The 25,594-nt window shown below is 36.4% G+C and overlaps 2 protein-coding genes across 7 annotated transcripts in view; one reads left to right on the forward strand and one right to left on the reverse strand.

Annotated features, from left to right (window-relative positions):
• The window catches only part of kifc3 (kinesin family member C3), a 46,997-nt gene extending 40,308 nt beyond the window's left edge, over positions 1-6,689 (forward strand). For 4 of the 5 annotated variants that reach the window (XM_058752001.1, XM_058752005.1, XM_058752002.1 and 1 more), the window contains 6 exons: positions 771-900; positions 980-1,209; positions 2,273-2,425; positions 3,217-3,343; positions 3,573-3,619; positions 5,762-6,689. In XM_058752001.1, coding sequence (XP_058607984.1) covers positions 771-900; positions 980-1,209; positions 2,273-2,425; positions 3,217-3,343; positions 3,573-3,619; positions 5,762-5,770 — 696 coding nt within the window. In that variant the 3' untranslated portion in view covers positions 5,771-6,689. The remainder of the gene's footprint in view (positions 1-770; positions 901-979; positions 1,210-2,272; positions 2,426-3,216; positions 3,344-3,572; positions 3,620-5,761) is intronic. The other variant, XM_058752003.1, reaches the window with a different exon arrangement.
• Positions 6,690-7,208: 519 nt separating this feature from the next.
• wt1b (WT1 transcription factor b) lies at positions 7,209-22,410 on the reverse strand. Of its 2 annotated transcripts, none has more exons than XM_058751383.1 (9): positions 21,520-22,410; positions 19,889-20,011; positions 18,285-18,375; positions 12,396-12,476; positions 11,140-11,245; positions 10,003-10,147; positions 8,299-8,388; positions 7,951-8,034; positions 7,209-7,826 (listed from the first exon to the last, which is right to left on the reverse strand). In XM_058751383.1, the coding sequence occupies exons 1-9, from the start codon at positions 21,896-21,898 to the stop codon at positions 7,705-7,707; spliced, it is 1,221 nt and encodes a 406-aa protein (XP_058607366.1). In that variant the 5' UTR covers positions 21,899-22,410; the 3' UTR covers positions 7,209-7,704. The 2 variants fall into 2 exon arrangements, with proteins under 2 accessions (XP_058607366.1, XP_058607365.1); XM_058751382.1 differs by having other exon boundaries at positions 7,942-8,034; positions 21,520-22,409.
• Between the last annotated feature and the right edge of the window lie 3,184 nt (positions 22,411-25,594).

The raw sequence follows: 25,594 nt of genomic DNA on the forward strand, positions 1-25,594 counted from the left end.
AGGTCAGTTTGTCTTTTGTCTGACCAGACAATGTAAAGCATATCCATTGCTACTCTGCTCTGAAAACTGAGAGAGAAAAAAGTACATTTTTACTACTTAAAAGTATACTTCATATAATTAAAAACATATTTGGTCTTTATTTTAAATAAAGTGTTGTCATATTGGATATGCAAATTTCTAAGGCCTCTAAATTATCTCAACTTTGCTGAAAAATCTGTTGTACACAATCTACTATATGCCTTCATCTGATTGATTTATATTTTTTTTAGCGAACAAAAGGCATTTTAGTATGTGTACCTTCAGGCTTAATGATTTTTATAAAGTAAATGTATAGTAAGCATAACTTTATATTATCAAAAATCATGTTAAAATGCGAGTATCAAACACAATACATCAGGCTTTTGAGAAAGTGTTTCCTTTCAAACATTTTTAAAAATTTTGTTATTATTTCAGATTTTACAGTGTTGAGGTGTCCTTGTTACAGTGTACAGTACAATAAAATACTGAGTAATATTAATTAACAACATGTACTTCCTATGGGATTGGGGTTTGGTTTAAAGTTAGTTGCTTGTAATTATGCAAAAGTTACTGTAGGATAACAAGGATAATTTTAGTATAAAACAGACACTGTAAAATAAAGTGATATTTTAGAAGTTATTTAATGAAAGTAGTTCAGATGCGTGTTCTGATGCCAGGTCTGTCATATAGACAAGTATCAACCCATTTCAGTTTACCTCATTGTTTGTAATCGCTGACCTTTGACCCTGCAGGTGTTTGACCTGGGTCACATGAACAGGGCGACAGCATGCACTAATCTAAACGAGCACAGCTCTCGCTCTCATGCCCTCCTTATCGTCACAGTGGCGGGTTTCAACTCTTCCACGGGCCACCGCACCTCAGGTACACACAATGTTCGTTAAAACTAGAAGTAATTCAAATGCAAATATGAAACCTTCACTTTTTATCCTCATTTTTGCAGGTAAGCTCAATCTGGTGGATCTGGCTGGTTCTGAGCGGATTGCCAAATCCGGTGCCGAGGGCAGCCGTCTGCGTGAGGCTCAGTGTATCAACAAATCACTGTCTGCGCTGGGCGACGTCATCAACGCCCTGCGCTCCAAACACTCACATGTGCCCTTCAGGAACTCGCGCCTCACGTACCTGCTGCAGGACTCGCTCAGCGGAGACAGCAAGACCCTCATGATGGTGCAGGTGTGTGAGCGCTCTCTGGATCACTGGGTCAGCACGGTTATAATGGAGAGAGGCTTACTTTAAACCTCGACACATTTTGAGTGGATTATAATGGATTTAGGGATAAAGACTGTACTTGGTACAGCACGAGCAGACCAGGTATTTTAAGCAGTTTGTGCACACGCTCTCCTGTTGTTTTATGCTAATTGCCACAGAAATCATACTAAAGAACTTTTGTTGTGGTCTAATGGAATCAGAAAGTCTGTTGTATTAAAGGCGAAATCAAAACACATTTAATTTCCTAATAAATGTTCCTGGTCATTTTATGCACAGTTTACCAATAGCTGCGTTCACAGCATGTCGTAATCACCATAATTACTAGATGACAACCTGGGATGTTCTACTCAGAATTCTGTGTTTCTATGGAAACGCTTAACTTCAAAGTTAATTAATTTAATTTGAACAATCAGTAGACGAACCACAATGCAAAAAGTAACAGTTGTGAAAATGCTTTATTAATAAATGTATATTTATTTAATGAGACATTAGTATTTCAGTTCTGTGCACGCTACATTAAACTGTGTAGTGTCTAATGTATGTCTTAATTTTTAATTATAAGGCAGTGATTAACAAATATAGATATTATTAAACAGAAATATAAGATTTTACTGCTGAAGCCACTTCCAATTTGAGTGTTTCCATATAGCGCCTCAAAGTCTTGATTATTTGGAAAATTTTACAAGTTGTAATTACAAGGATGTAAATGCTTTTTCAGAGTCAGATTCTCATAATTACAGTGATTCTGACATAAGCCTTCATTTGTTTTTTTTTTGTTGTTGTTGTTTTTTAACTGCACTGTGGCTGAGATTTAAACATTTTTGGATTTTTTTTAAGAGTCATTAATGGAAGCATAACGAAGTGGTCCCTGAATTGGAACCACGGTACTTAAATTCCTTATGATTCCCATCACAAGTTTATAGAATTTTCTATCTACATAGTTTACAGTTTATCATTCCCTTCGATACGGTTTCTCACAACTCTTGAGATTCTGAGATAAACTGGGATTCTTCTCTCTGTATCTCAGGTGTCTCCTCTAGAGAGTAACGTCAGTGAGTCGGTTTGCTCTCTGAAGTTTGCTCAGCGTGTTCGGACTGTTGAGATCGGGCCCTCGTCTTCCTCACGCCGCCAAGCTGAGAACTCCTCAACATCCTCCTCTCCAACTCATGACAGCGTAGAGGTACGCCATCATGTGTTCATGTCTAAGATCAATCATACCTTTTAGACTGCAGTGGCCTCATTCATCAATATACTAATCAATACACTCATTAGTACTTTTCCTCTGCTCCTGTTCATATTTTATAATGTGATTTGTGTGTGATTTTAAAATTAGAGAAATTCATTTAGAAAATTTATGGTTCTCACATAGACAAAAAAATATTGGGTTCAGATTTGTGTTACTTAAGTAAGTGACAAATGTAGGGCCCCATGATAACAGTAAACCTCTGCCGTCTTTGTTTGAAAATTGAATTTTTAATTTACTTTTTAAAAGATTAATTAATTAAATGTAATATTTTAATAGTTTTATAATAGTTTAATGTTTTGTGCTGTTTTTATGATAATTGTTTATCATATAGTATTAATCCAGAATTTTATTTATTAGCTTTCTGGTTATTAAAAAACAAAGTTAATTAAGCTATTAATTAAACCACCGAATATGTATTTTTTTTGTTAACCTTTTGCTAAATTGTTAAATTGCATGTTTCATGATTTCAGTTATTTAGTCATGCTTTTTGATTATTACAGTTTATTAAAATTGAATCCAGAGGAATTCAAATGGAAAACACATAATTTGGGAGAAATAAAATGGAAATTTGGAAAAGTAAAATACATTTAATTATAAACATTTAATAAAATGTTAACTTGTATAACGAAAAAGAAAAAAAAATAATAATTGGGGAAAAAATGAAACTTTCATAGGGTGCTACAAATGCAGGTCAACATTTACAAAATAATCTTTTTCTCACGTAGCTGGACTCTCCTCCCGTGACCCCTGTGCCGCTCCCCATCTCAAGGGCCAGCAGCGCAGGTTCAACCCTCTCCTCCAACTCTAAAACCCCCACAACCCGGCGGAGGTCCCACAGTCAGCTGTCCACAGGTGAGCAGAGAGAGAAACACCTACAGTATCACTGTAAAACCAACGGTCACATGACGCTGACATACCTGCTTATATAAGACTCTGTAAATAATCTGATATGATAATACATTAATCTCATAATCACAGCCTTGATAATCATAGCATCTGACAGTGCGTTGAGTACAGGTCACGCTATGTGAAGGGGACGTCTGTTCTTTGCATTGTGACACTGTAATTGGTTGGTTTCCAGATAGACAGGTAGACAGAAGCAGCCCATTGGTTGGGGACGGTGGGCAGGTAGGTGGGGTTTTATGTGGTTGGTCGCTTGGCATGAACCGCTCAGCATGGCATGGTGCCCCACGTGTCACCTCGTCAACGCCCACCCATCTAACACGAGCGCCTTTAACCCCAGGAAGCTTTGTGTGTGTGTGTGTGTGTGTGTGTAAATAGGTGTCAGCTGCTGTTTTGTTGTTGTTGTGTCTCTTTAGTTTTGTTTGGCCTTGTACAAGCTTACTGTATTTGTCCAATTGATTTATATCTGTTGTCTTGTGATTTTTGCAAATGTGCACTGTATTCACTATTTGTCTGTTAAGTGTGTTTGAGAGAGACCGGTGAAAATAATTGTTGTTTTATGTCTTCACCTACAGCTCTGCTTTTGATTGGCTGGGCTGCACTGTGGTGGTGACACAATAATGTTTATTTTTGTGACAAATGTGATTTCATTGTTGTCATGTGAGGGAAAATGAGTTCAATACTGATTACAGTAGCTAGTATCTAGTGAGCTATTTTCTAATACAGGAAGACGCATTCGGTGCGAAATGTTCAGTGCAATAAGGAATAATTTGAATGAACTACTGTTAATGCTTCTGTTCAGACTAGTATAAACAACATTTTTCACTGAGAGATTTTCTAATCTCTTTTCCATCACACTGCCAAGAAAACTGGCCAACCATTAGGATTTGCACTTTTGGTCATGTGACCAGAGACACTGCCCTTTTAAGGAAAGTTAGTTCACTCTGCAACCATATTTGCAATGCCTCTTGTGTATAATCCAAGACCAAAGTCTATCTACTTAAATGAAGAAATCCTGAAATCCCAAAAACTGCTTGCCACACTCAAATTTAAATAACATTTCAAATCAGCAACAAAACTGAACTGCCCCATCAATGTTGTTTCTTGTGCTTGAATAGCATTAAACAAAAAAAAAAAACAGTCCTAAGGGTGCGTCTTACACAGTATCTATATCGGATGCGAGCGATGCAATGCGGCATGACTAAAGACAATAAAGCCGCTTTTCCATTACCAAACGTCAAGCGAGACTGGAAGTCATTCATTTTCAATGGAGAGTAATACAGGAGTTCCAACTTCCAAGTTCCATTTGCGTATGTGGAAACTTTTCAGAACTCTTACCGTGAGGTGAGAATTACCAGTATTTTCTCACAAAATGTATATAATTATCTACATTCAGTGTCAACATGAAATGAATTGTGCAATTGAATTCTATAACTCAAACGTTCATGTTTGAACAGGTCACGGAAGCTCACAAGTGACTGATTTGGAACAATCGCAGACTTGACATTTAATTAATTTTATTGTTAGCATGTTGCTAACATGTTCCTATTCACACCAACATGAATGTTCTGGATGAAAATTCGGTCAATTTCGCTTGTGGGTTTTTTTTTTTTTTTTTTGCGTACAGACTCTGTTCCGGATTCTTCCTCTGCTATTCACTGTCGCTTAGCAAAATACATGTATATGTTTATTAGCGCCAAAAGTTTTCATTTTGTCTAACAACATCGGCTCTGTGCATGTGAGCAAAACCCCAAATCTTATTGGTTGGCCAGTTTTCTTCTCAATGCAATAGAACAGAGATTAGAATGCATCACTGTTTAAAAAAGAAAAAAGTCCCATGTCTGAATGGATACATTAACAGTAACTCATTCAAAAAATGTTAATCGCACAGAATTTTCACAACAAATGTTCCTCTTGGTGAGAACGGCAATCTTAGATCCTCTGTAAAGGCTACACGTGACGCTGCCTTTAAAATTTGGCCAAAACGTGTTATTTTATCTGGCTGCATAATTGGGTTGTGTTTGTGTAGAAATTATCTATGATGCCTTAAAATGTCACCCATGCATGCAGCTTACTTGGTTTCTCAGCAGACCAAGTGTTTCTTGTGAGGAATGAGTAACGAAATGAGTAACTAAACCCCCCTGGTGTCTGAACCGTAAGATGAGCTTTCTAGACCTCGAAATATGGTTACAAATAGGTGTGCCGAAGTTGCAGTAAGATAGTAAGTGACTCTTCTTCTGTTGTTGCTCTGTGTGGTTTCCATCGCAACAACATGCTTTAGGTCTAGTATTTCCTGTAAACTAGAAAAGCTTCATGAATTAGTCATGATTGCGTATGTAATTATCACACTTTTCTCTTTGTTTATAGGACGAATGAAGTTAACGGCTTGAGGAACACCTCAAAGAGGGGCCATCCTGCAAACCTCTCGACCAATCAGCTCCTTTCTTGAACGAACCAATGAAAGACCTTGCCTGCTGCAGGGGAGGAGCTTAACCGGCAAATCAGGGTTGATGTTGGGAACTATAATGACTGAAGTGATGTTCCTTTTGATCGGAACGACCGATGTAATTTTACGATGCCGATACGTGATTGAAAACGATCAACACTTGACCGCTGACCTCTCGACAACACCTGCTGCCTCAGGACGAGAAGACCCTTCTGATATGGCAAAGCATTTTTGGGCAATAACGCACTTTAGTCTAGTCTAGGCTGTCATTTGTAATGTTGATGTTACGTAAATGCGATTGATTTCTAGATGCTTGAATGTACGTGTATGTATATATTCGTGTGTCTGAGCAAGATTTTAATTTTTATTCCTTGATCTTGAAGAGATCTTGCTTTTCTTTCTCTTTTTTTCTGCAAGAACAAGTAAAAATTTCACACCCAATAAGCTTTGAACAATTCTGTGTTTCATCGTGGCAATAAGGAATAATGCAAATGTTCAAATCTCGGTAGCATTTCATTATTTTGTATATAGAAACTTGAAGGCCGTTGAAAGCCCGGACCGTCTTCCTGATCCATGCATGCGTTCAGTGCTCATTCATTTTAGGACAATCATTAACAGTTTTTGTGCAGTGAAGTCAAACCATGATGGTATATAGTGTTTGCCGAACAGGACGAGGACTAGATCTGTATATAGAGATGCATTCCATGTGACCCCACACTGAGACAACAGTATGAACCTTTGTCTGGAACGGCTTCTGGGGTCTTGCTTGCTTGTATTCACATTGGTGTACGTTTGTATGCAGTTTTGTTTTTGTACACAGTTTTTAATAAATGCTCCAAGCCAAACTTTTACTCTTTTTGCTCATGTAAAATTAATAGTTGTTAGTTTATTGAAAGTAAGGTGTTCCTTTTTTTAACTATTATTATTTTTATATATATATATATATATATATATATACACACACACATGCATACATACACAATTTTATTTAATTATTGGCTATAAGGATGAGTCTTGCTTTTTGAGTTTGTGCACTGAAACATATACACAAAATTTCTGACATGTGTACAGTATGTATGCAATTTATATGATATAAATCTGTATTTGAAGAGTTCATTTGCAAAACTTTTTTTTTTTTTATCCTACATTCCAATTAATATCGATCAAACTGCAATTGGGTTGTTAAAAATAAAAATAAAAAATTATAAAAAAAACATGATTTATGAAAATTATTAAAAACAGTTATCTGTTTTTGCAAATAAACTCTTTATATGTACACATGTTTGTATTTATATATATATACACTCATATGCGTCTCATGCATAAATACACACATTTATACGTGTATAGTAAAACAATCCATTTCCTGAGAATTTATAATGTAGTTTATTATAAAAGGCATTTTAAGAAAGACTGTTGTCACTTAAATATATACAAAGGCATTACAGTGCATATGATTTTTACACTAGCCGTTTCTCAATCATCCACAATTTATTTTTCAAATTAAGAAATGAAAGTGACCCAGCATATCTGGCCATTTAAAAAAGAAAAATACAAGTATACCCAGTGCAATCAACTGTCCATATACTGTATGTAAAAAATAACTATTACAAATGGAAAAAGTTCTTATTTACAAAATGAGATGACCCAAAATGATGCAGACACATTCCTCAGCAAATGGCAGTGTTTCCATGTCAAACACAATAAGGCAAACTTCAATAAAATCATGATATTTTTTCTCATTTTCTCTCTTATAGGGATGCTGTGATTCATGTTATCAGTTCAGCAGTGCGGTTCACTGACTGTTGAGAGTGTTTCATGTGTGTGTGTGTGTGTGTGTGTGTGTGTTTATATGTACGGTGTCTCAAACAGCAGGCTGGAGTTTGCTCACGTTTCTCTGATGCATACTGTGATGTCTGACCAGCTCATCTGAGCGGGCGAACTTCTTCTGACAGCTGGGCCAGCGGCACGTGAACGGCTTCTCACCTGAGAACCACCAGAGAGGAAACACAAACACAGTTTATTAGTGCACTGTAATCAAATCAATGCATATGCAATAAATGGTTTTTGAGAAGTCTAATAAAAAAAAAGGCTTACGCACTTGTTTTACCTGTATGAGTCCGAGTGTGGGTCTTAAGATGGTCCGAGCGAGAAAACTTTCTTTGACATGTCTCACACTGAAAGGGTTTGACACCTGCAGGACACAGACAGCTGTGGTGGGCTTCACATACTTTATACAAGTGAAGGGTGAGGCAATCATTTTTAGATTTTGGGGTTTTAAACATTTAAATAATCTAAAGAACCAAAAGGTTCCATGGATGTTAAAGGTTCTTTATGGAACCATCAATGCCAATAAAAAACCTTCATTGTTATGAGCGTAGAACATTAATGACCTCAAAGCCACATAAGTGCTATATTTCTGTCCTGGAGTGCTGTGAAGAGTAGAGACGTGTCTTACCTGTGTGTCTGCGCTGGTGTCTCTTGAGTTGGTCAGATCTGGAAAACCTGCGGCCGCAGCCTGTGTAGTCGCATTGGTAGGGCTTCTCACCTGTGTGTGACAGAAAATCACAATATGAGTCTCTGCCATTAACATGAAGCTTCCACAAGAGGGCGCCGTTTGAATTGAGCATTCATTTTGTTATGCTCTGAGTGTCATAAATCATAGATTTATCTATAAAACTGTACATGCCATGAGGTCACAAATTACTCACTCCAGATGTTTCTTAGTAATTCTGGTGATTCTTGTGCAACTGAGAGGAGGCCCTTACAAATAATTTACTATGGTAACATTATTTCCACCAAAGGTATCTGGTATAAACTGGTATTATTAACACGTGTCTTCAAAAGAAATTTTAAAAAGACAGGAAGACTCCAACAGCCTTTTACACAGATCCCATATTGATCTATTATTGTTTAATATTGTAATCGAAACTATGGACACCATGGTTTTCTGTGATAAAAATAAAATACATTTAATATAAAATTTCCAGCAGATGCTTTCATCCAAAGCGATTTACAATGCAGTTTCTGTCTTCTAATTAATTGTAATAATAACAAGAAATATATCAGCTTTTGTGTGAATAAAAACATTTTTGGTAACAATTTACAACAAGGATGTTAGTTAATGCGTTAACCAACTTTAACTCACAACAAGCTATGTATGTGTTACAGAATTGATTAATCTTTGTTATCATTAGTATGCTCAGGTCTATTAAATAATATTACTTTTTTACAAAATTGTAAATGTTGAAATGAACAATAACTAAGATTCATAAATAGGCTACTTTAGAAGTATTTTCATGTATAGTTACCTCATGTTAACAAATGAAACCTTAATGCCACTTGAAGCTATTAACCATTTTTCTAATGTTTTCCAAATAATAATAATTGTCCTGCAGTGACTCATGTTTACTGTAAAGTGTCTTCTTCAGGGTGTGGCTTTTCTTTCTTTGATTAGATGTGACGGTACAAAAGCATTGCTACCTAAGTGACCCGTGTTTACTTGTGTGTGTCTGTGTGTGTTTGTGACAAATGAGGATGTAAATTTGTATAATGACATGGGTATGACAGGTATTACAAGGAGAAGGTGACTTTTCAGGACATTACCCCATGTCCCCACTTTTCAAAACGCTTATAAATCACACAGAATGGAGTGTATTGAAAATCTGAAATAGCACAAAGTCGCACATACAGTTTGTACAGTATAAAAACCATTACGCCTATGGGATGTCCCCACTTTTCACAAAAACAAACGTGTGTGTGTGTGTGTGTTAATTCATGGTTGTGAATAATGGTTGTTATCAGACTCACTCCGTCACTAGAATAAAGTCAGACATTCCTGAGAGCTGGAATTCAAGTGTCCAGGGACCTGATCTCATGAATTTATGTTTCTGAATGATGGAGAAATTTTCACATCTTCTAATTTAATTCCCTGCCATTAATCTCTCTTATTGAAGGTCTGACAAAAATAGATTCCCGCATGATTTATGACTTTGTTATGCATGTTGCATAACACTGTAAATCTTACCTGCTGCTTTTTAAGAGAAAAAAGATCTCAATCTAGACTATAAAAGCAGTTTGGATTGTTTGTGACCCCAAAGTGAAACTGGAAACTTTTTATATATATATATATATAATCTGCATATGGTGGTGTCTGTCTCACCTGTGTGTTTCCTGCCGTGCATCTGCAGGTGGGACAGTTTGAAGTATCTCTTACTGCAGCCGGGGTAAGAACACATGAAAGGCCGTTTCTCGCTGCTCTCTGATGATTTAATGGAAGGAGTGATGCCTGGTACTCTCCGCACATCCTGGAGAAAAAAAATAAAAACTGAATAATTGGCAATCAACAAACTCTATTTGCCAATTCTGCTGCACTTCTGAGCCTTTGTTTGTTTTAACTTCTGCGTTACCAAACCCCGGATGAGTTCTGCATCTGAACAAACCCTCTTATCTTGTGGCCTGTTAAATATCAATTTAGCTTTTAAAAGCCTTTAGAGGAAAGCTTTAACCTAAAGTTATAAACATACATACATGCACACTGTTCTCTGGACAGCATCAGCTTTCTCAAGCTCTGATGTATGTTGATTCAGGCCATACAAACACTGCAGGCTGAAGCAGTAGCTATGTTTCGCATCAGAGAAGAGTGATGAAAATGACAAATTTTGAAAAAAAAATCAGTTTAATTTGCAAGAAAGTTTTTATGCTCGCTTGAGTTGGTTTTTAACTTGTGTGAAAAATGGTTAATGCAAATAATAGGAGATGGAAACGCATTTTGCGAGAAAAAGTTCCTCCATGCCCATCAAAAAATCATGAGACTTTGTGCGATGGGACAGCATCTGAAATGTTGTTATGGTTATTTTTAAATGCCTGAGCAAAGTCTGTCATCAAAGTATTTCTGACAGAACTGTCTTGCATGACTGAGTCCCCAAACAGCAGGCATCCAACTCCGAAAGCAATGACGTCTGCGTTTCGTCTGCTCGCTCTGAGGCGCAATTCATTTATTATATATGGAAATTATTATATTCAGTGGCTTCTCCTACAGGGTCAGAAAGCTGTCGGATTTCATCAAAAATACCTTCATTTGTGTTCTGAAGATGAACGAAGGTCTTAAAGGTTTGGAAGAACATGAGGATGAGTTATTAATGACAGAATTTTCATTTTTGGGTGAACTACCCTTTAAATTACAATGCACTTTATGGTTATACTATAGTGAGAATCCAATCTGTGTGTGCACATGTAAAATGGATATGTGTATGAGTTTGTCTGTGTGTTTGAGTGTGTGTTTTTTGCAATCACCCACCTGTACTCCTCTGAACACACCGTGTGTGTGTATGTGATACTGAGCGCTGCAGCTGTACACCAGCGGAGCTCCTGCAGGCGCTTCGGCCTCATAACCACCGCTGTGACTGGACACAAAGACAAAGAGCAGTTACACATAACTGCAGTTATTCATAACTGGCAGATAAAAAATAAAAAAAACGCTCACAGAGAAGAGTGAGACTGCTCAAACAGAGCTGACATATTATCTAGTGCGACGTGTAAATATGACCCTGTAACCTACATAAGATTCTCAGAAAAGACAGATTTGAACATGTCTTAATAGCTCTGCTATATATGAATCAGCTTTTCCTCCTTATTAACAAAAGGATGTTGTTATATCCAAAAATAACTGTGTAAAACAGCCTCAACTGTCATAAATGATAGCAAGGAAGACTGTTAGTCTGGAGGGGGATTTGTAGTGTGGGCAGTAACGGATGAAGAGCTGAAAACCTCTAAAGCTTTTTCTTTGTCTGACTCACTTCACATCTCAAACTACACAATCAGCCATTGCTGGTCCAGTCCTCCCACAGCTCAACCATTCATCCGTTCAGTAGATAAACACCCTGTTGTCATGGCATTGGGGGTGAAGAAGGTGGATACCAAATCTTTTATCTGGACAGCCAGCATAAATATTCTGTCCAGCGTTCCAGTCACCTACTCATCTGTCTATAGACGAGCACACATTCACTCAATCACTAAAAAACAAAGCAAAATTCCCACAATGCTGTGGGACCTTTAGCTTGTCTACATCTCTTCATTTCAACATCTCTCTGTCTCTCTCTCACACACAAAAACATGCTACCCTGGACTGCCCCTTCAACACATCCAAGGTCAGACACTCTATCTGAGCTGGACTGGTTGACTGAGCAGGATCCATTCCTATCTCCTCTGCTGTCACCACAGCATGATTCATGCTCCTACTTCACTCTGTACTTTTGTTTCAAAGTGCTGTGTCACATCAGAGCACAGTGAGGCCTACCTTCAAAACAGACACTAATTATAATAGGGCAGATGACAGCAGAGAAGATGAGAAGAAGACGAGAAGAGAGGTGAGGGGGTGTAAAAATAATATGGGCTGTCTTTCGGTCCTTCTTAAGGAAAGGAAGATTTTGGAAAGGGAAGGAAAAGAAACATAAGGAAGCAAAAGGATGGGAATGGTCAAAGAGGAAAAGAAAGGAAAGGAAAGGATTTGTGGTTATTTGTAAGGCACAGGTGTTGATATGAGAGAGTCTGTACCTCTTTATGCTGGGTGTCAGTGAGCTGACGGGATTCCAGGAAACACGTTCCAACTGAGACGTCATTTGGTAGAGATTATCACTGTCAGGACAGAAGACATAAATCACAGTCACTTTCACTCAGCTTCTCAAGAAACACAATGCTTTTAAAAAGGGAAGAGGCACACCAAAAATAGGAAGTAAAAAAGCAAAACACAGACAGAAATTTGAAAGAAAGAGAATTTAGATTTTTAAGGCAATGTTTTTTCATGCCATGTTATATTGTTCTGATTCCTACACTGAGTAGAAGTGCAGTTTTGTCAGCAGTGTGTCTCTTTCTAATCATCACCACTGATTCATAACTGTTTCCTAAGGAAGCAGCAAAACTGGAGGCTTGTTTAGCACAGCGGAAACACACACATCACTGCGTTTCATCACATGTTGGGAAGTGTTGTATCTCAGCCAGTGAACCTGGCTGGCGAGACGAGTGCCTGGCACAGTCATGTAATAGTGTGATGTCACAGAGATTTCTGGGTATTGTGGGAAGGATTTGGAGAAATGGTCCTGACTCATATGTTGTCTGTCCCTTTTCTGTGGGCTGAAGTAGCAATTTTTGAAGGTCAGACAGTTACTTAGAGGTACAAAACATATCAAAATACTCTATTATGATAGTTGTTGTAGTTGTAATTATTTAGTTAATAATAGTTAAATAATAGTTAAAATATAATTTATAATATAATTTATAATATAATATAATATAATATAATATAATATAATATAATATAATATAATATAATATAATATAATATATAATATAATATAATATAATATAATATAATATAATATATAATATAATATAATATAATTAATATAATATAATATAATATAATATAATATAATATAATATAATATAATTGCAGCAATAGCCAAAAATACATTGTATGGGTCAAAATTATTGATTTTTCTTTTATGCCAAAAATCATTAGGATATTAAGTAAAGATCATGTTCCATGGAGATATTTTGTAAATTTCCTACCGTAAACATATCAAAACTTCATAATAACTAAGAACTTCATTTGGACAACTTTAAAGGAGATTTTCTCAGTATTTTGATTTTTTTGCACCCTCAGATTCAAGATTTTCAAATAGTTGCATCTCGGTCAAATATTGTCCGATCCTAATAAACAATACATCAGTGGAAAGCTTATTTATTCAGAAAAATGGACACTTATGACTGGTTTTGTGGTCTAGGGTCACATATCATATCATATCATATCACATATCAAAATACTCTATTATTTATTATTATTTAACAACAATAATAATGATGATTGAATGATAGTTGTTGTAGTTGTAATTATTTAGATAATAATAGCTAAATAATAATATAATATAATATAATATAATATAATATAATATAATATAATATAATATATAATATAATATAATATAATATAATATAATATAATATAATATAATATAATATAATATAATATAATATAATATAAATTATCAGAAAATAAAGAAGTTGGTGGTGGTGTTTCATAATTACTTTATGATTAGTTGCCACATTGCTTTCCAATAAATTGCTTTCATTACAGCTCATACCAGTGTTTCAAAATGCAAGAGACCATTTCTAGGCCAAACACTGGTGAAAATAAGGTGGAATTTCCCTTTTCGCTCCCCTCTAATCTTACTTTATTGGCAAGAAATGGAGGTTTGTGAGGTCACCGGAACACACTGCAACAGTACCAGGCTGATGCAAGCGAGTGCGTTTGTTTGAGCGAGTGTATTTTCTTTTGATGGTTTCCAAAAGCACTCGGAGCTCCAGACAGCAAGGGCAATAGTGGGGATGCTGCAATCACATCTTATCAAAACTGGATGCCTTATTTCGGGTTCTGCGATCTCCTTTTCTCTAAACAACATGAGAATTCCTGTGTCTCTGAAGAAAAGCTACATTTCTCTTTGACTGCTTCTTCTTCTTCACCTTTCTTTTAAGGAATATTTTATTCTAAAATGAATATCGTCATTAATTAATTGTTGGTCCATACAATGCATGTGCTATATTACAAACCGTGTGATGTACACTTGAAATGTATGCTGCAATTCAAAAATTTATTTTTTGTAATAAATTTAAAAAATATATTCAAATTAAAATATTTATTTTAAATGATACTATTATTTCAGAAACTTTTGAAAACTGTAGTTTTGAATGGTAGTGTAAATTGTACTGATATTCTGGTTTCCTCTCCTCACAATAAAGTTCATCTTTTGAATACATAACTCTTTCTCTCCGTCCTCTCGTGTCTCTGGGGAGGGCCAGGCAGAGAAAGGAAGAGGAATTTGGAGGAAACGGGCAGTAGATCACTGTGAGTGTATTTTGGCCTGCTGAGAGCTGCTGTGCAGTTCTTAACCTTTGTGCAGACAGTAAGACTCACTGCAGACTAACTCAGGATTTATCTGAGCCATCCAGACTGGGCCTCACTGACTCTCAATTCAGTCACTCAGAAACCAGAGGGGGCTGTGCCAAGGCGAAGTCACAAATCAACAATATACGTATTTTACTTCTTACACTAATTAATGCGCCTTTTAAAAAAAACGTTCCGAGTTCAATACAAGTTCAGCTCTATCAACAGCATGTGACCTGCTGTTAATTACACAGAAAAGAAACAGTAAAAACGGCATTTAGTGTGACACAATACAATGGAGATCTATGGGGCAAAGCATTGCACTGGAATAAGCATTACAAAATACACGCTGTGAAACAATTTAGCAATTATTTCAACCAAATATCAACAACTGTCTGAATAGTTTTAGTATGTTAATGGATTGGGCTTTGGGAGACTTGATCTGCTATGCTGCTGATGAGCCAGTATGGACTTTCTACTGCCAATACATAGACCGACTGTGAGCATGTAAGATACGCTGCTGCTGCATAAATAAACACTCCGTAGCGGATCTGGACAGGTGGAGCTGTGGGAGGTGGAGGGTTTTAAGAGCGTGAAAAGTAAATGATGTAAATGCTTGCTGCATGAATAGGCACTCAAATACCATAGCAGATCTAGACAGGTGGAATTGGGGGAGGTGGAGGACTTCAGAACGTGAAAAGTAAAGGATTATATTATTGATAGCAGATCGCATGTAAAGGACTGACTATAAGGCATGAAGATGTGAACAATGTGTATTGTTAATATATACAGTGGCATGCGAAAGTTTGGGAGCCCCTTGCAGAATCTGTGAAAATGTGAATAATTTTAACAAAATAAGAGAGATCATACAAAATGCATGTTGTTTTTTATTTTGTACTGTCCTAGGTAAGATATTTTACATATTTGAACCCTTTCCAGCAGTGACTGTATGGAAGGAAACACGATGCATTAAGAGCCGGGGGGGGTGAAAACTTTTGAACAGGATGAAGATGTCCAAATTTTTCTTATTTTGTTGAAATATAATTGTTTTTTTCCATTTAGTACTTCCCTTCGGAAGCAACAGAAGATACTTGCACATTTCCTGGAAGAAAAAAATAAGTACAATTTACCTTGATCTTCAAATTCAAAAAGTTTTCACCCCCCGGCTCTTAATTCATCGTGTTTCCTTCTGGAGCATCAGTGAATGTTTGAACCTTTTTTAATGAAAAGATGGATCTCAAAATCATACAGTCACTGCTGGAAAGGGTTCAAATATGCAAAAGATGCTGGAAAACTGAAGATACTGCAGGACCTGGAGGATTTTTCTGAAGAACAGTGCTCAGTTTAACTGTTCAGAACAAACAAGGAACTCATGAACAACCATCACAAAACAAAAAACAGTGATGGATCATCCAGGTAACCACACACAGTATTAAGAACCAAGGGTTCCCAAACTTTTGAATGGGGTTATTTGAATAATTTCAGCTATTTTTTTGTCTTGTGGACTAAATGAAAACATCTTGTATGTAAAATGTCTTACTCAGGACAGTACTAAATAAAAAACTGATTCTGTAAGGGGTTCACAAACTTTCGCATGCCACTGTATCCAACTTACTATATACAATTTTTATATATATCCAAGTTTTAAACTCCTGTCATGACCACATAAAAGTACAACATTTATGTTTCATATGACATGAGAAAGGGAAATTATGTTGGTTACGCAGAAGTATAACCAGAAGTATATCCTCCTAGATCAGTAGTGCCAACAATAAAACAATAACACTAAAACAATAATTTATATCATTGCTCTTCATTTATTTGACTCCAAGCAAGACCGCCATTGTCCACAACAATATTCGAAGGCCCCATGACCCTTCCATTTTTTTACCCAATATTTCTACTCTATAAAATATTTTAGAGCTTGGCATAACTACAAAAAATGTATAACATCGCCATGCAGTTCTAATATTTAAAACAATTTGCATGATCCATGGGAATCCTGGTACTTCAAAGGCAAAAGCGTGAATTGGAATAAAAAAGGGTGATTTGGAATTTTAAAAAATATAGATTTTTAGTATATATTAAAGGATATATTAAAGGAACCATGAAACTGAAAATCAAAATGTCCTTCATATTTAGACGTTACTCTACAATAAAAACACAGCAAGTTCACTTGCATCTCTGAAAGAGGCAACACCCCTTGAAATGTGTGTTCATGACAGGATAGAAAATGATCATCCTTACAAACTTTTTTGATGCACAAAATCTTCATAAGCTAACCTCTAGAAACAGAACAGATCTGAAAACCCATTTAAAGCCTGTTTATTTTAAACCCTTTTAAGTCATCTTGAAGAACCCCTTGGAAGTTTGCTGAGGTCGCCTGTTTGAGAATCACAGATTTAGACAATATACAAATAATATAGCAAAAAAGGCCTCTAACACTAGCTTGCTCTATTCTTTTTCTATTCTATCTGTTTTCTTTTTATTTATTATATGTGACCCTGGACCACAAAACCAGTCATAAGGGTCAATTTTTCAAAATTGAGATTTATATATTATCTGAAAGCTGAATAAATAAGCTTTCCATCGATGTATGGTTTGTTATGACAGGACAATATTTGGCTGAGATAGAACTATTTGAAAATCTGGAATCTGAGGGTGCAAAAAATAACAATATTGAGAAAATCGCCTTTAAAGTTGTCCAAATGAAGTCCTTAGCTATGCATATTACTAATCAAAAATTAAGTTTTGATATATTTACGTTAGGAAATGGACAAAATATCTTCATGGGACATCATCTTTACTTAATGTCCTAATGATTTTTAGCATAAAAGAAAAATCAATAATTTTGACCCATACAGTGTATTTTTGGCTATTGCTACAAATATACCCCAGCGACTTCAGACCGGTTTTGTGGTCCAGGGTCACATATAATAATAAAAATAAAAAAACCTTGCTACGTGTACTGCATTAACTGAGACTTGTTACAGCACTTGCATATCATTGCTCTTTTATTGATTCTGATTGCTTCCATTGTCCTCATTTGTAAGTCGCTTTGGATAGAAGCATCTGCTAAATGACTGAATGTAAATGTAAATATACAGCCTAACATCTCTGCTTTTGAACCCTCCATGATGCCTTTGAGATTCTGCTTGTTTTTGCAGACTGAGGAACAAGCGGAAATTGTTTTCCGTGGCACGTCTCAGATGCTGTCATTACATAAATATCCAGGAATATCCCTTTATTTCAAAAGTTGCATAAACAATTCGGCACATTTTTGTAACTTCTTGTAATTCGTGGCTGCTTCCTCTATGATGCAATTTATAGCACTTTTATTATTATTGTTTCATCCATGATGAATCACACCTTGGGAGTTGTTAACTCAACAATTAATTTGATGATAACTCAAGTAAAGTTTCAAAACTCATCATTAGGAAATCATGTGATGCTTAATTACGTCTGTTATTACACTGTGTTTAAACCAATGGTAAAGAAGGTACCTGTTGAAGCTATTCCTCAAAAGCAGCGCCTGACTGTCAGGAGGACTGTGGCACCCGTAGACAGGCGGCGGGACAGAGTACTGCTGCTCACCTGCATATTCACAAAATCAAAGCGCATATTACAACACTCAAAGAGCATATATATCAGCAATATCTGAAAGAAAGTCCTCTTCAAAGACCTCATACTTCAGTTTTCCTGTTTACAAGTGAAACAAAGCGTTTTACAGTAGAGCTAACAGAGAGTGTGGCCTCATCTTTACTGCGGTTATCCAAACAGCGCAGGGCTCCCTGAGACCATAAAGCAGTCAGCAGAGTTTCTGAGACCACTCTCTTCGTTTCTTAGGGCAATAGACATGGAATCGGTCCCTCGGCAGCACTAAACATTCTTATCCACATCCACAATTCTGCTTCCTCCTCTCAGCTGCCCAAAAAAAGAGTGGCGGTAATTTATGGCAGCATAATTTATGCTTAATGAACTTAGAAACTGTTGCATACAGTGTTTTGAGTGTTTGAGGAAGGAGACAGAGGTAAAAACGAGAGCAAGAGGGGAAAAAATTATGCCCTGACATTAAAACTCCATCTGACACTTAACCTCAAGATGATCCGTGCGGATACAGTGATCTCCAGATAGCGATACGTCTTATTTGTCATACTATACTTAAATGCACACTCACAAATTCACTCTATTCTACATAGCCTTAGTGAAAAACAAGTACACTTTAGCATAACTTTAAAAAGAGATTTTTGTAAAATGGACAGTTTTTGGACAATTCCATGATATTTACAATTAAATGAAAATTTATTATAGTTTCAATTTATATTATTGGAATTAGTTGAATGGACGAGTGCTTTTTAACCCACCAATCCCATTTCAGAATTATTACTATTATCATTTTAAACACGGTTAAAAAATGTAACGTGCTGGCTAAACATACTGACAAGCATTTATGGTAAACTAAAATACACTTTAATATTCTATTGAAACTTGCATGTCATGTATTTAAAAATATATATGTAATTAAACATTTGTGATGATGAAGTTGCAATTTAGAACATTTAAAATGTATTGAATTTAAATGTAATATCAAATAATGCACTAGTTATAATTATAATCAAGTACTTTACATGTGTTTTAGTATGTTAGTGTACTTGGTTAAAGCAGGACAATAAATTATAACAAAATGTCTTTTACATTATTATAAAGTGCACTAAATCAAGATACGTGTTCATAAAAGTGTACTCTTCGTGTACTTTATATTTAATCAATATTGTATTATCTGCAAGTATAGTTTTTTTTATATACTGCACTTAAGAGTATAGGATTTGAAGTACACTACAAGTGTACAATCAATACAATTCAGCACACTTCTTTTTCACAAGGGAGTGCAAAGCATTTAAAGGTGAAGCGCCTGATATTCGTAGCTCTGACAGGCTCACCCCATTGGCTGAATCAGTGCTTCTGTGTCAGATCGGTCAGGATGCTCAAACAAACCGTATTTATACTGTACATGGAAATCAACCTGCAAATGGTTAACTTTTGCATCATCATTTATTCAAAGGCATTTACTGTTTTATATGCCACACTGAGAATATATTTTCCTTACCCATGGTGCTTTGGGGAGACATGGGGTCCTCGTGTTTGAAGGTATTGTTGGGGAATGGTGGAGTGTGGTGAGCAGGTGTGTGTCCGTAGCTGGGAGCTCCATCTAATGCTACTGTACCATAACCTGAGAGAAAGAGACAAAAAAAAAACAGAGAACAAATTAGTGTTTTTGTTCTCAGTGAAATCCACCTTTTTTCACTGAATGCATCTCATCTGACTCTGTTCTTCCTGTTGAAGAATTGTGCATTGTTCTTTGTTTACAAGTGCTAAAAAATGCTTTTAAAAAAATCTAATAAAATAATAACAATTTGAAAATTACCTAATATAAACATAGAAAAGGTTCCACTAATACTCCTGAAAAAATGCATTAAACATACATCCCTATCCAACAGACGTATAATTCATCTGGTGCGTAAACCCACTTGAGACCAATAAGCTTATGCAATGAATCAATTTGTCGTTGTCACATTTCCTAAAGTTAATCTAATGATAAATTGCAGAATAAGGTATGGAAAGTTCGTACTGTACTGTGCATCTAAGCGCACTAACATCAGACATTTGTGTTGTGAGCTCTCAGATTTAAAGGAGAGAAGCTCTTCAAGATGTTCACACGGTGCTGTAAGTCATCAACTCAAAGAAAAAGTGAATACTAGATTGCAGAGCGAGACACTGTGTTAGACTTGTTTTGCATGTGCAATAATTGTTGCATGAAATAAATGAAAAAAGTCCACTGAGCCACTGAGCTATAACACTACAGAAAATGGCATTTCATGTTACTAAATTTTAAGACTTTAAAATTTTTTTTAATAAACACATTATCTCCAAAAGGTTTACAATATTAATATTATGGTTTGCAATATCGTTTAGCTGTCAGAGCATCAATATTCTGCTTTCCCAAATGTTTTAAAGAGGTCAGAAGTGCCCTTCAAGATCCAGGACGTCTATCAAAGCTGACGCAGCAGATATAAAAACCTTTATGCAGAATTCCATTTCATTAAAGTATCTAAAACTGAGCACAATGGAAAAACATAAAAGTCAGCTGAATAGTTGTCTGTATTTTTTACGTTCAAATCAAAAAGTGCATTTGATTTTCCTCGGTTATCAGATACTGTATGAATCATATTCAAAGATATTTCACTTCTGTATGTCTTTGTGAATCTTTTAGATGATTTCAGATTATTTAATAAAATAAATAAATACTGATGTACTCTGCAAGTCATTTAATAATAAATGCATGTTTAACTGTGAATATGATGCTTATTATATATATATATATATATATATATATATATATATAACATGATTAAAATAACTTAAGAATGAATAATTAATCATTTGAATAATTTCATTTAATGTATAATATTCATAATATTAAAAAAAAATTTATAAGTATAACATTAAAATTTCATTCAAATGCATAATTAATGCACTTTTCAGAAGTAGCAATTTGAGAATGACAAGAGATCCTCTATAAATAATTTGGCATCAACAGCTCCGTAAACACCAGCTTAATGCAAAACCTCAAACATCTCATGTCAACTCTGAAGTTTCATGACACCAACAGCAGAGACAAACAGATTTTGTGGCTAATGACAGAGAGCCTGTGAGGCACGAGCGGGACGGCTGTCTCACCCTGGTTGCGTGGGGCAGGAGGGCTGTCCATGCAGCCTGGCAGATAAGGCCCGCTGGAGAACATCCTGCTCTGGCTGGACGGAGAATCAGCAAACGGCCCATGCATCCCCGCGAGATGCCCCGAGAAGTGCACGGTGAAGGCCCCCAGACCACAGTGCGGATCCTCGAGGGGGTCTGCGGGCCCCCAGCCCGGCTCCTGTTTGACGAAGGAGTGGGAGGGAAGAGATCCGTACGGGGAGGCAGGGTGAAAGTCCAGCATCGGTCCCCACTGCGGAGCTCCACCGACGGACAGGGAACAATTTGCATTTGGGACCGCTGGAAGCAGGGCGCTCAGGTCTCTGATGTCCGATCCCATCAGGCCACACGGCTCTGTCAGCATTTAGGAGGATTTTCTTTGTTGCAACACCCTTGAATATCTGCAAACTAGATTTCAAGAAGATCCTGCGCTCGAAGCTACCGGAATAAATCTTAAAATCTCAAAGAAAAGATCTTGAAGAGGTCCTAGCAGTCCAGCAGAATGCACGTTTATCTGCTTCTGAGATGGGAAGCGTGTTTGGAGAAACGCATGGGAGAGTTTGAGCAGGAGTAACTTCACTCTTGTACATTTGTCTGGGTCTGTCAGCTCTAAAAACCACCCCACCATCTCCAGAGGAGGAGTCAGAGCTCGGGGTTGTGAAAAAAGTCACTTCTTCTGTACCTTACTCATCTTTTACTTGAACAGCACTTTCAGTCCTCTTCTGAGTAATGCCTGGACGTGTGTGCATGAATATGAGTGTGTGGGTGGGAGACTGAGGGTGTTTGTTTGTTGTTTAGTTAGCATGAAACGTAATTGTGTAAATGATGTTCCTCAAAGAACTTACTTTATTAAAACACTTATTTCACAGTGAAAACACCCTTTTTGAACGCTTATTTTTAAGTGTGTAAAATAAGCCTACTCATTTCACCATTTGCCTTTCTCAAATGTAAGTGCATTATATGTTTAGAGTGTACTGAAACGAATGCAGATAAGGGTCTCCAGCTGAAGTGTTGACACTGTGTTCTCTGTGGGGAAGTATAAATGAGTGCTATCTTAGGGATTTGTGTTGTCAGAGTGAAGATTCAATTAAGCTGATGGATGTGCATTGGGAAACACTGTTGTGAAATACCAGCACCGTCTGTTGCCTGTTTGAAAAAACATGTGAATGAAAGGCAAAAGGGGAATTTTTAATTTTGTTAGTAAAAACTTATGCTGACTCTAATATGACATTTAAACATTTAAACCTTCTGTGGTATTCGGTCACTTCTGACTGGAGAATTTTACATTTTGAATTTTTAAAAATTGTAGCTGCACCGTACGAAACTTGGTGACTTTTATGGCACTTGGTATGTGAAAAAAATGCTGGTCTCATTCTGGTGGTACACTGATTTCTAATTAAGCGCATTGCTGTTATTACTTTCACTCGTGTCTCTCAAACATCTGTTCTGGAAGTATGTAGGTTTGGCGAAAGGGTACGTAAATGCTTTACGGCAGCAACAAATGCGCGTGTACAGCAATCCACTGGAATTACGACAGTGAATTCCACTCGCTTATCTGTAGGGGACTCCAACATCACGAAAATACTCAAAAGTACATACAGTTGCTTTAAAACCACAATTAAATCAAAACGGACAAAATTAGTTATACTTGCACATTTTTTAAATTCATGTGCCCTCATTATCTTTAATCAAAATAACCTCTCTGATGACGTGTTCACCGGCCTACATTTTTTCTTGTTCAATAAGCCGTTTCACTCGGATATACGTCACAATAGGGAAGAAAAGACTTCCTCAACTTCCTTTTCACAACGACTTCAACATAAAAGTTTTTTCAGCTGAAGCTGGTCTCACAGGTTCACAGTCTCCTGGAACCAATTACTAGGGATATGTCTCAATTTGTTCTGGGCTTAGGTTCAGTCCCAATGAAGAGTGACATACAGTGCTGATGATGATGATGATGGTGGTCTTTTGAAGAAGGTTCAGTCCAGTAGCCATCATCCCTTCTTTACCTCTTCACCCATGGACATCTGGAGTGCTGGTCTGAAAATGTAAATAACATCTCTGACCTCTGATTGCTGAGAACTCTGGAGGTATATGAGTGAGACAGAGTTCAGCAGAGCCGATTCCTTAATCCATGCATCATCTGCTTTATAACAGCCAAATAAATTGGGGGAATTCCTCTGGAGACATGAAGACCAGAAACCAGATTTCACATTGCATTTGTATACAATTCATTCAGCAATTCAGCAACCTTATTAAAGTTACACTGTGATGGATTGGCCATCCACCCAGGGTGTTTCTGAACTGAACTGAACTGAAGCTGATTTATTTTTTATTTTTTATATAACTGATTAACTTTGCAAAATCGAGACTGAACTGTATCATATCTACTAAATTGAGCTGATAAATGATACTGTTGCCTTACAGCTGCTTTAGCTAAATTGAATTTGTTTAATAATTGACCTTCATCTTCGGAACACTAATTAAGATATTTTGATGAAATCCAAGAGCTTTCTGACCCTCCATAAACAGCAACGCAACTGACACGTTCAAGGCCCAGAAAGGTAAGGACGTCGTTAAAGTAGTCCAGGTGACATCAGTGGTTCAACCGTAACATGACGCATGCATAAGGTGCAGCTGACTGTCATGAATGCGCATCGACTGACACGGAAGAGAAGAAATCATTGAATTAAGTCATTATTGTTGTTTTCATTGTGCACAAAAAGTATTCTTGTAGCTTCAAAACATTACCGTTGAACCACTGATGGACTATTTTAACGATGTCCTTACTAACCTTTCTGGGCCTTGAACGTGTCAGTTGCGTTGCTGTCTATGCAGGGTGAGAAAACTCATAGATTTCATTAAAAATATCCTAATTTGTGTTCCAAAGAAGAACACAAATCCCGTTTCTTACGGGTTTGAAACGACATGAGGGTGAGTAATTAATAACAGAATATTCATTTTTGGGGGAACTATCCCTTAAAGTGCTTTTTAAATTTGTTTTATAATAGCACCTAAGGATGTGCTGTAGCATGAAAAACGTGGCAGCTGAAGTGGAACTGTGACAATATTCACCATGTAATACGGCCTCTCCCATTTTATTGCTTAATTACACTTAGTGGAGCTCTTGGGAATAATAGTGATGTAACAGTTGACAGCAAAGGCCAGTGAAAGGTAAGAGGTTTCAAAAAGGTCAACTGATTGAATAACAATGTCACAATTCTTACAGTATAGCAGAATAGATGACATTCACTTCATTTAAGACGTCCAGGAAAATGACAATTATATGCTTAATGCTCCTTAAGATGAATTGCTTGTGGTATTTCTCATTTGTAAGTCGCTTTGGAAAAAAGTGTCTGCTAAATTAATTGATGTATATGTTCTAAGTGTTAATGGCAAAGCCAAAGTATTTGAAAAGAAAGAACTGACATTGTTATTGAATCAACATTGAATTGACTTGAGCTGAATAATGTATCAATTGCCTTCTGTAGACCTGCTTTATAGTTTAATTGAACACATTTCAAAACTGATGAACTTTGAGACATTGACACTGTTATTGAACTTACCTGAAACATCACTGAACTACACTGAGCTGAATAATGACACTGTAGAGCTGCTTTACAACTGAAATTGATGCATTCATTTTACATTTTACAACTGAAATTATACAATATTAACAGTGTTGTTTTCCTGTTTAGTACTGTGAAGCTGCTCTGAAACAATCTGTATTTTATAAAGTGCTATAGAAATAAATGTGACACTTTTGCACCTAAAGGAAGGTCACAGAGAGCAAGCGATCAAAAAAATTAGAAAAACTGTGCATGTAGTAAACACGTGACAAAGAAATTCAGTTTCACACAAATCCTTGTACATACTTATGTGCATGAAACATGAGTGAAGATTAGAAACATTAAACAGGAACATTAAAGGAGTCATAACTCAAACCCTCCCTCCACTTCTTCACTCGCATGTGAAACACAATGTTTTCCCATCTGTTCCCAACGCACTGAGAAACACTGCCAGGACTCTGTCATCGCAGTCTCTTTCCACAATTCCACTG

This window comes from Onychostoma macrolepis, chromosome 18 (genome assembly GCF_012432095.1).
Source record: "Onychostoma macrolepis isolate SWU-2019 chromosome 18, ASM1243209v1, whole genome shotgun sequence".
Taxonomy (NCBI): Eukaryota; Metazoa; Chordata; class Actinopteri; order Cypriniformes; family Cyprinidae; genus Onychostoma; species Onychostoma macrolepis.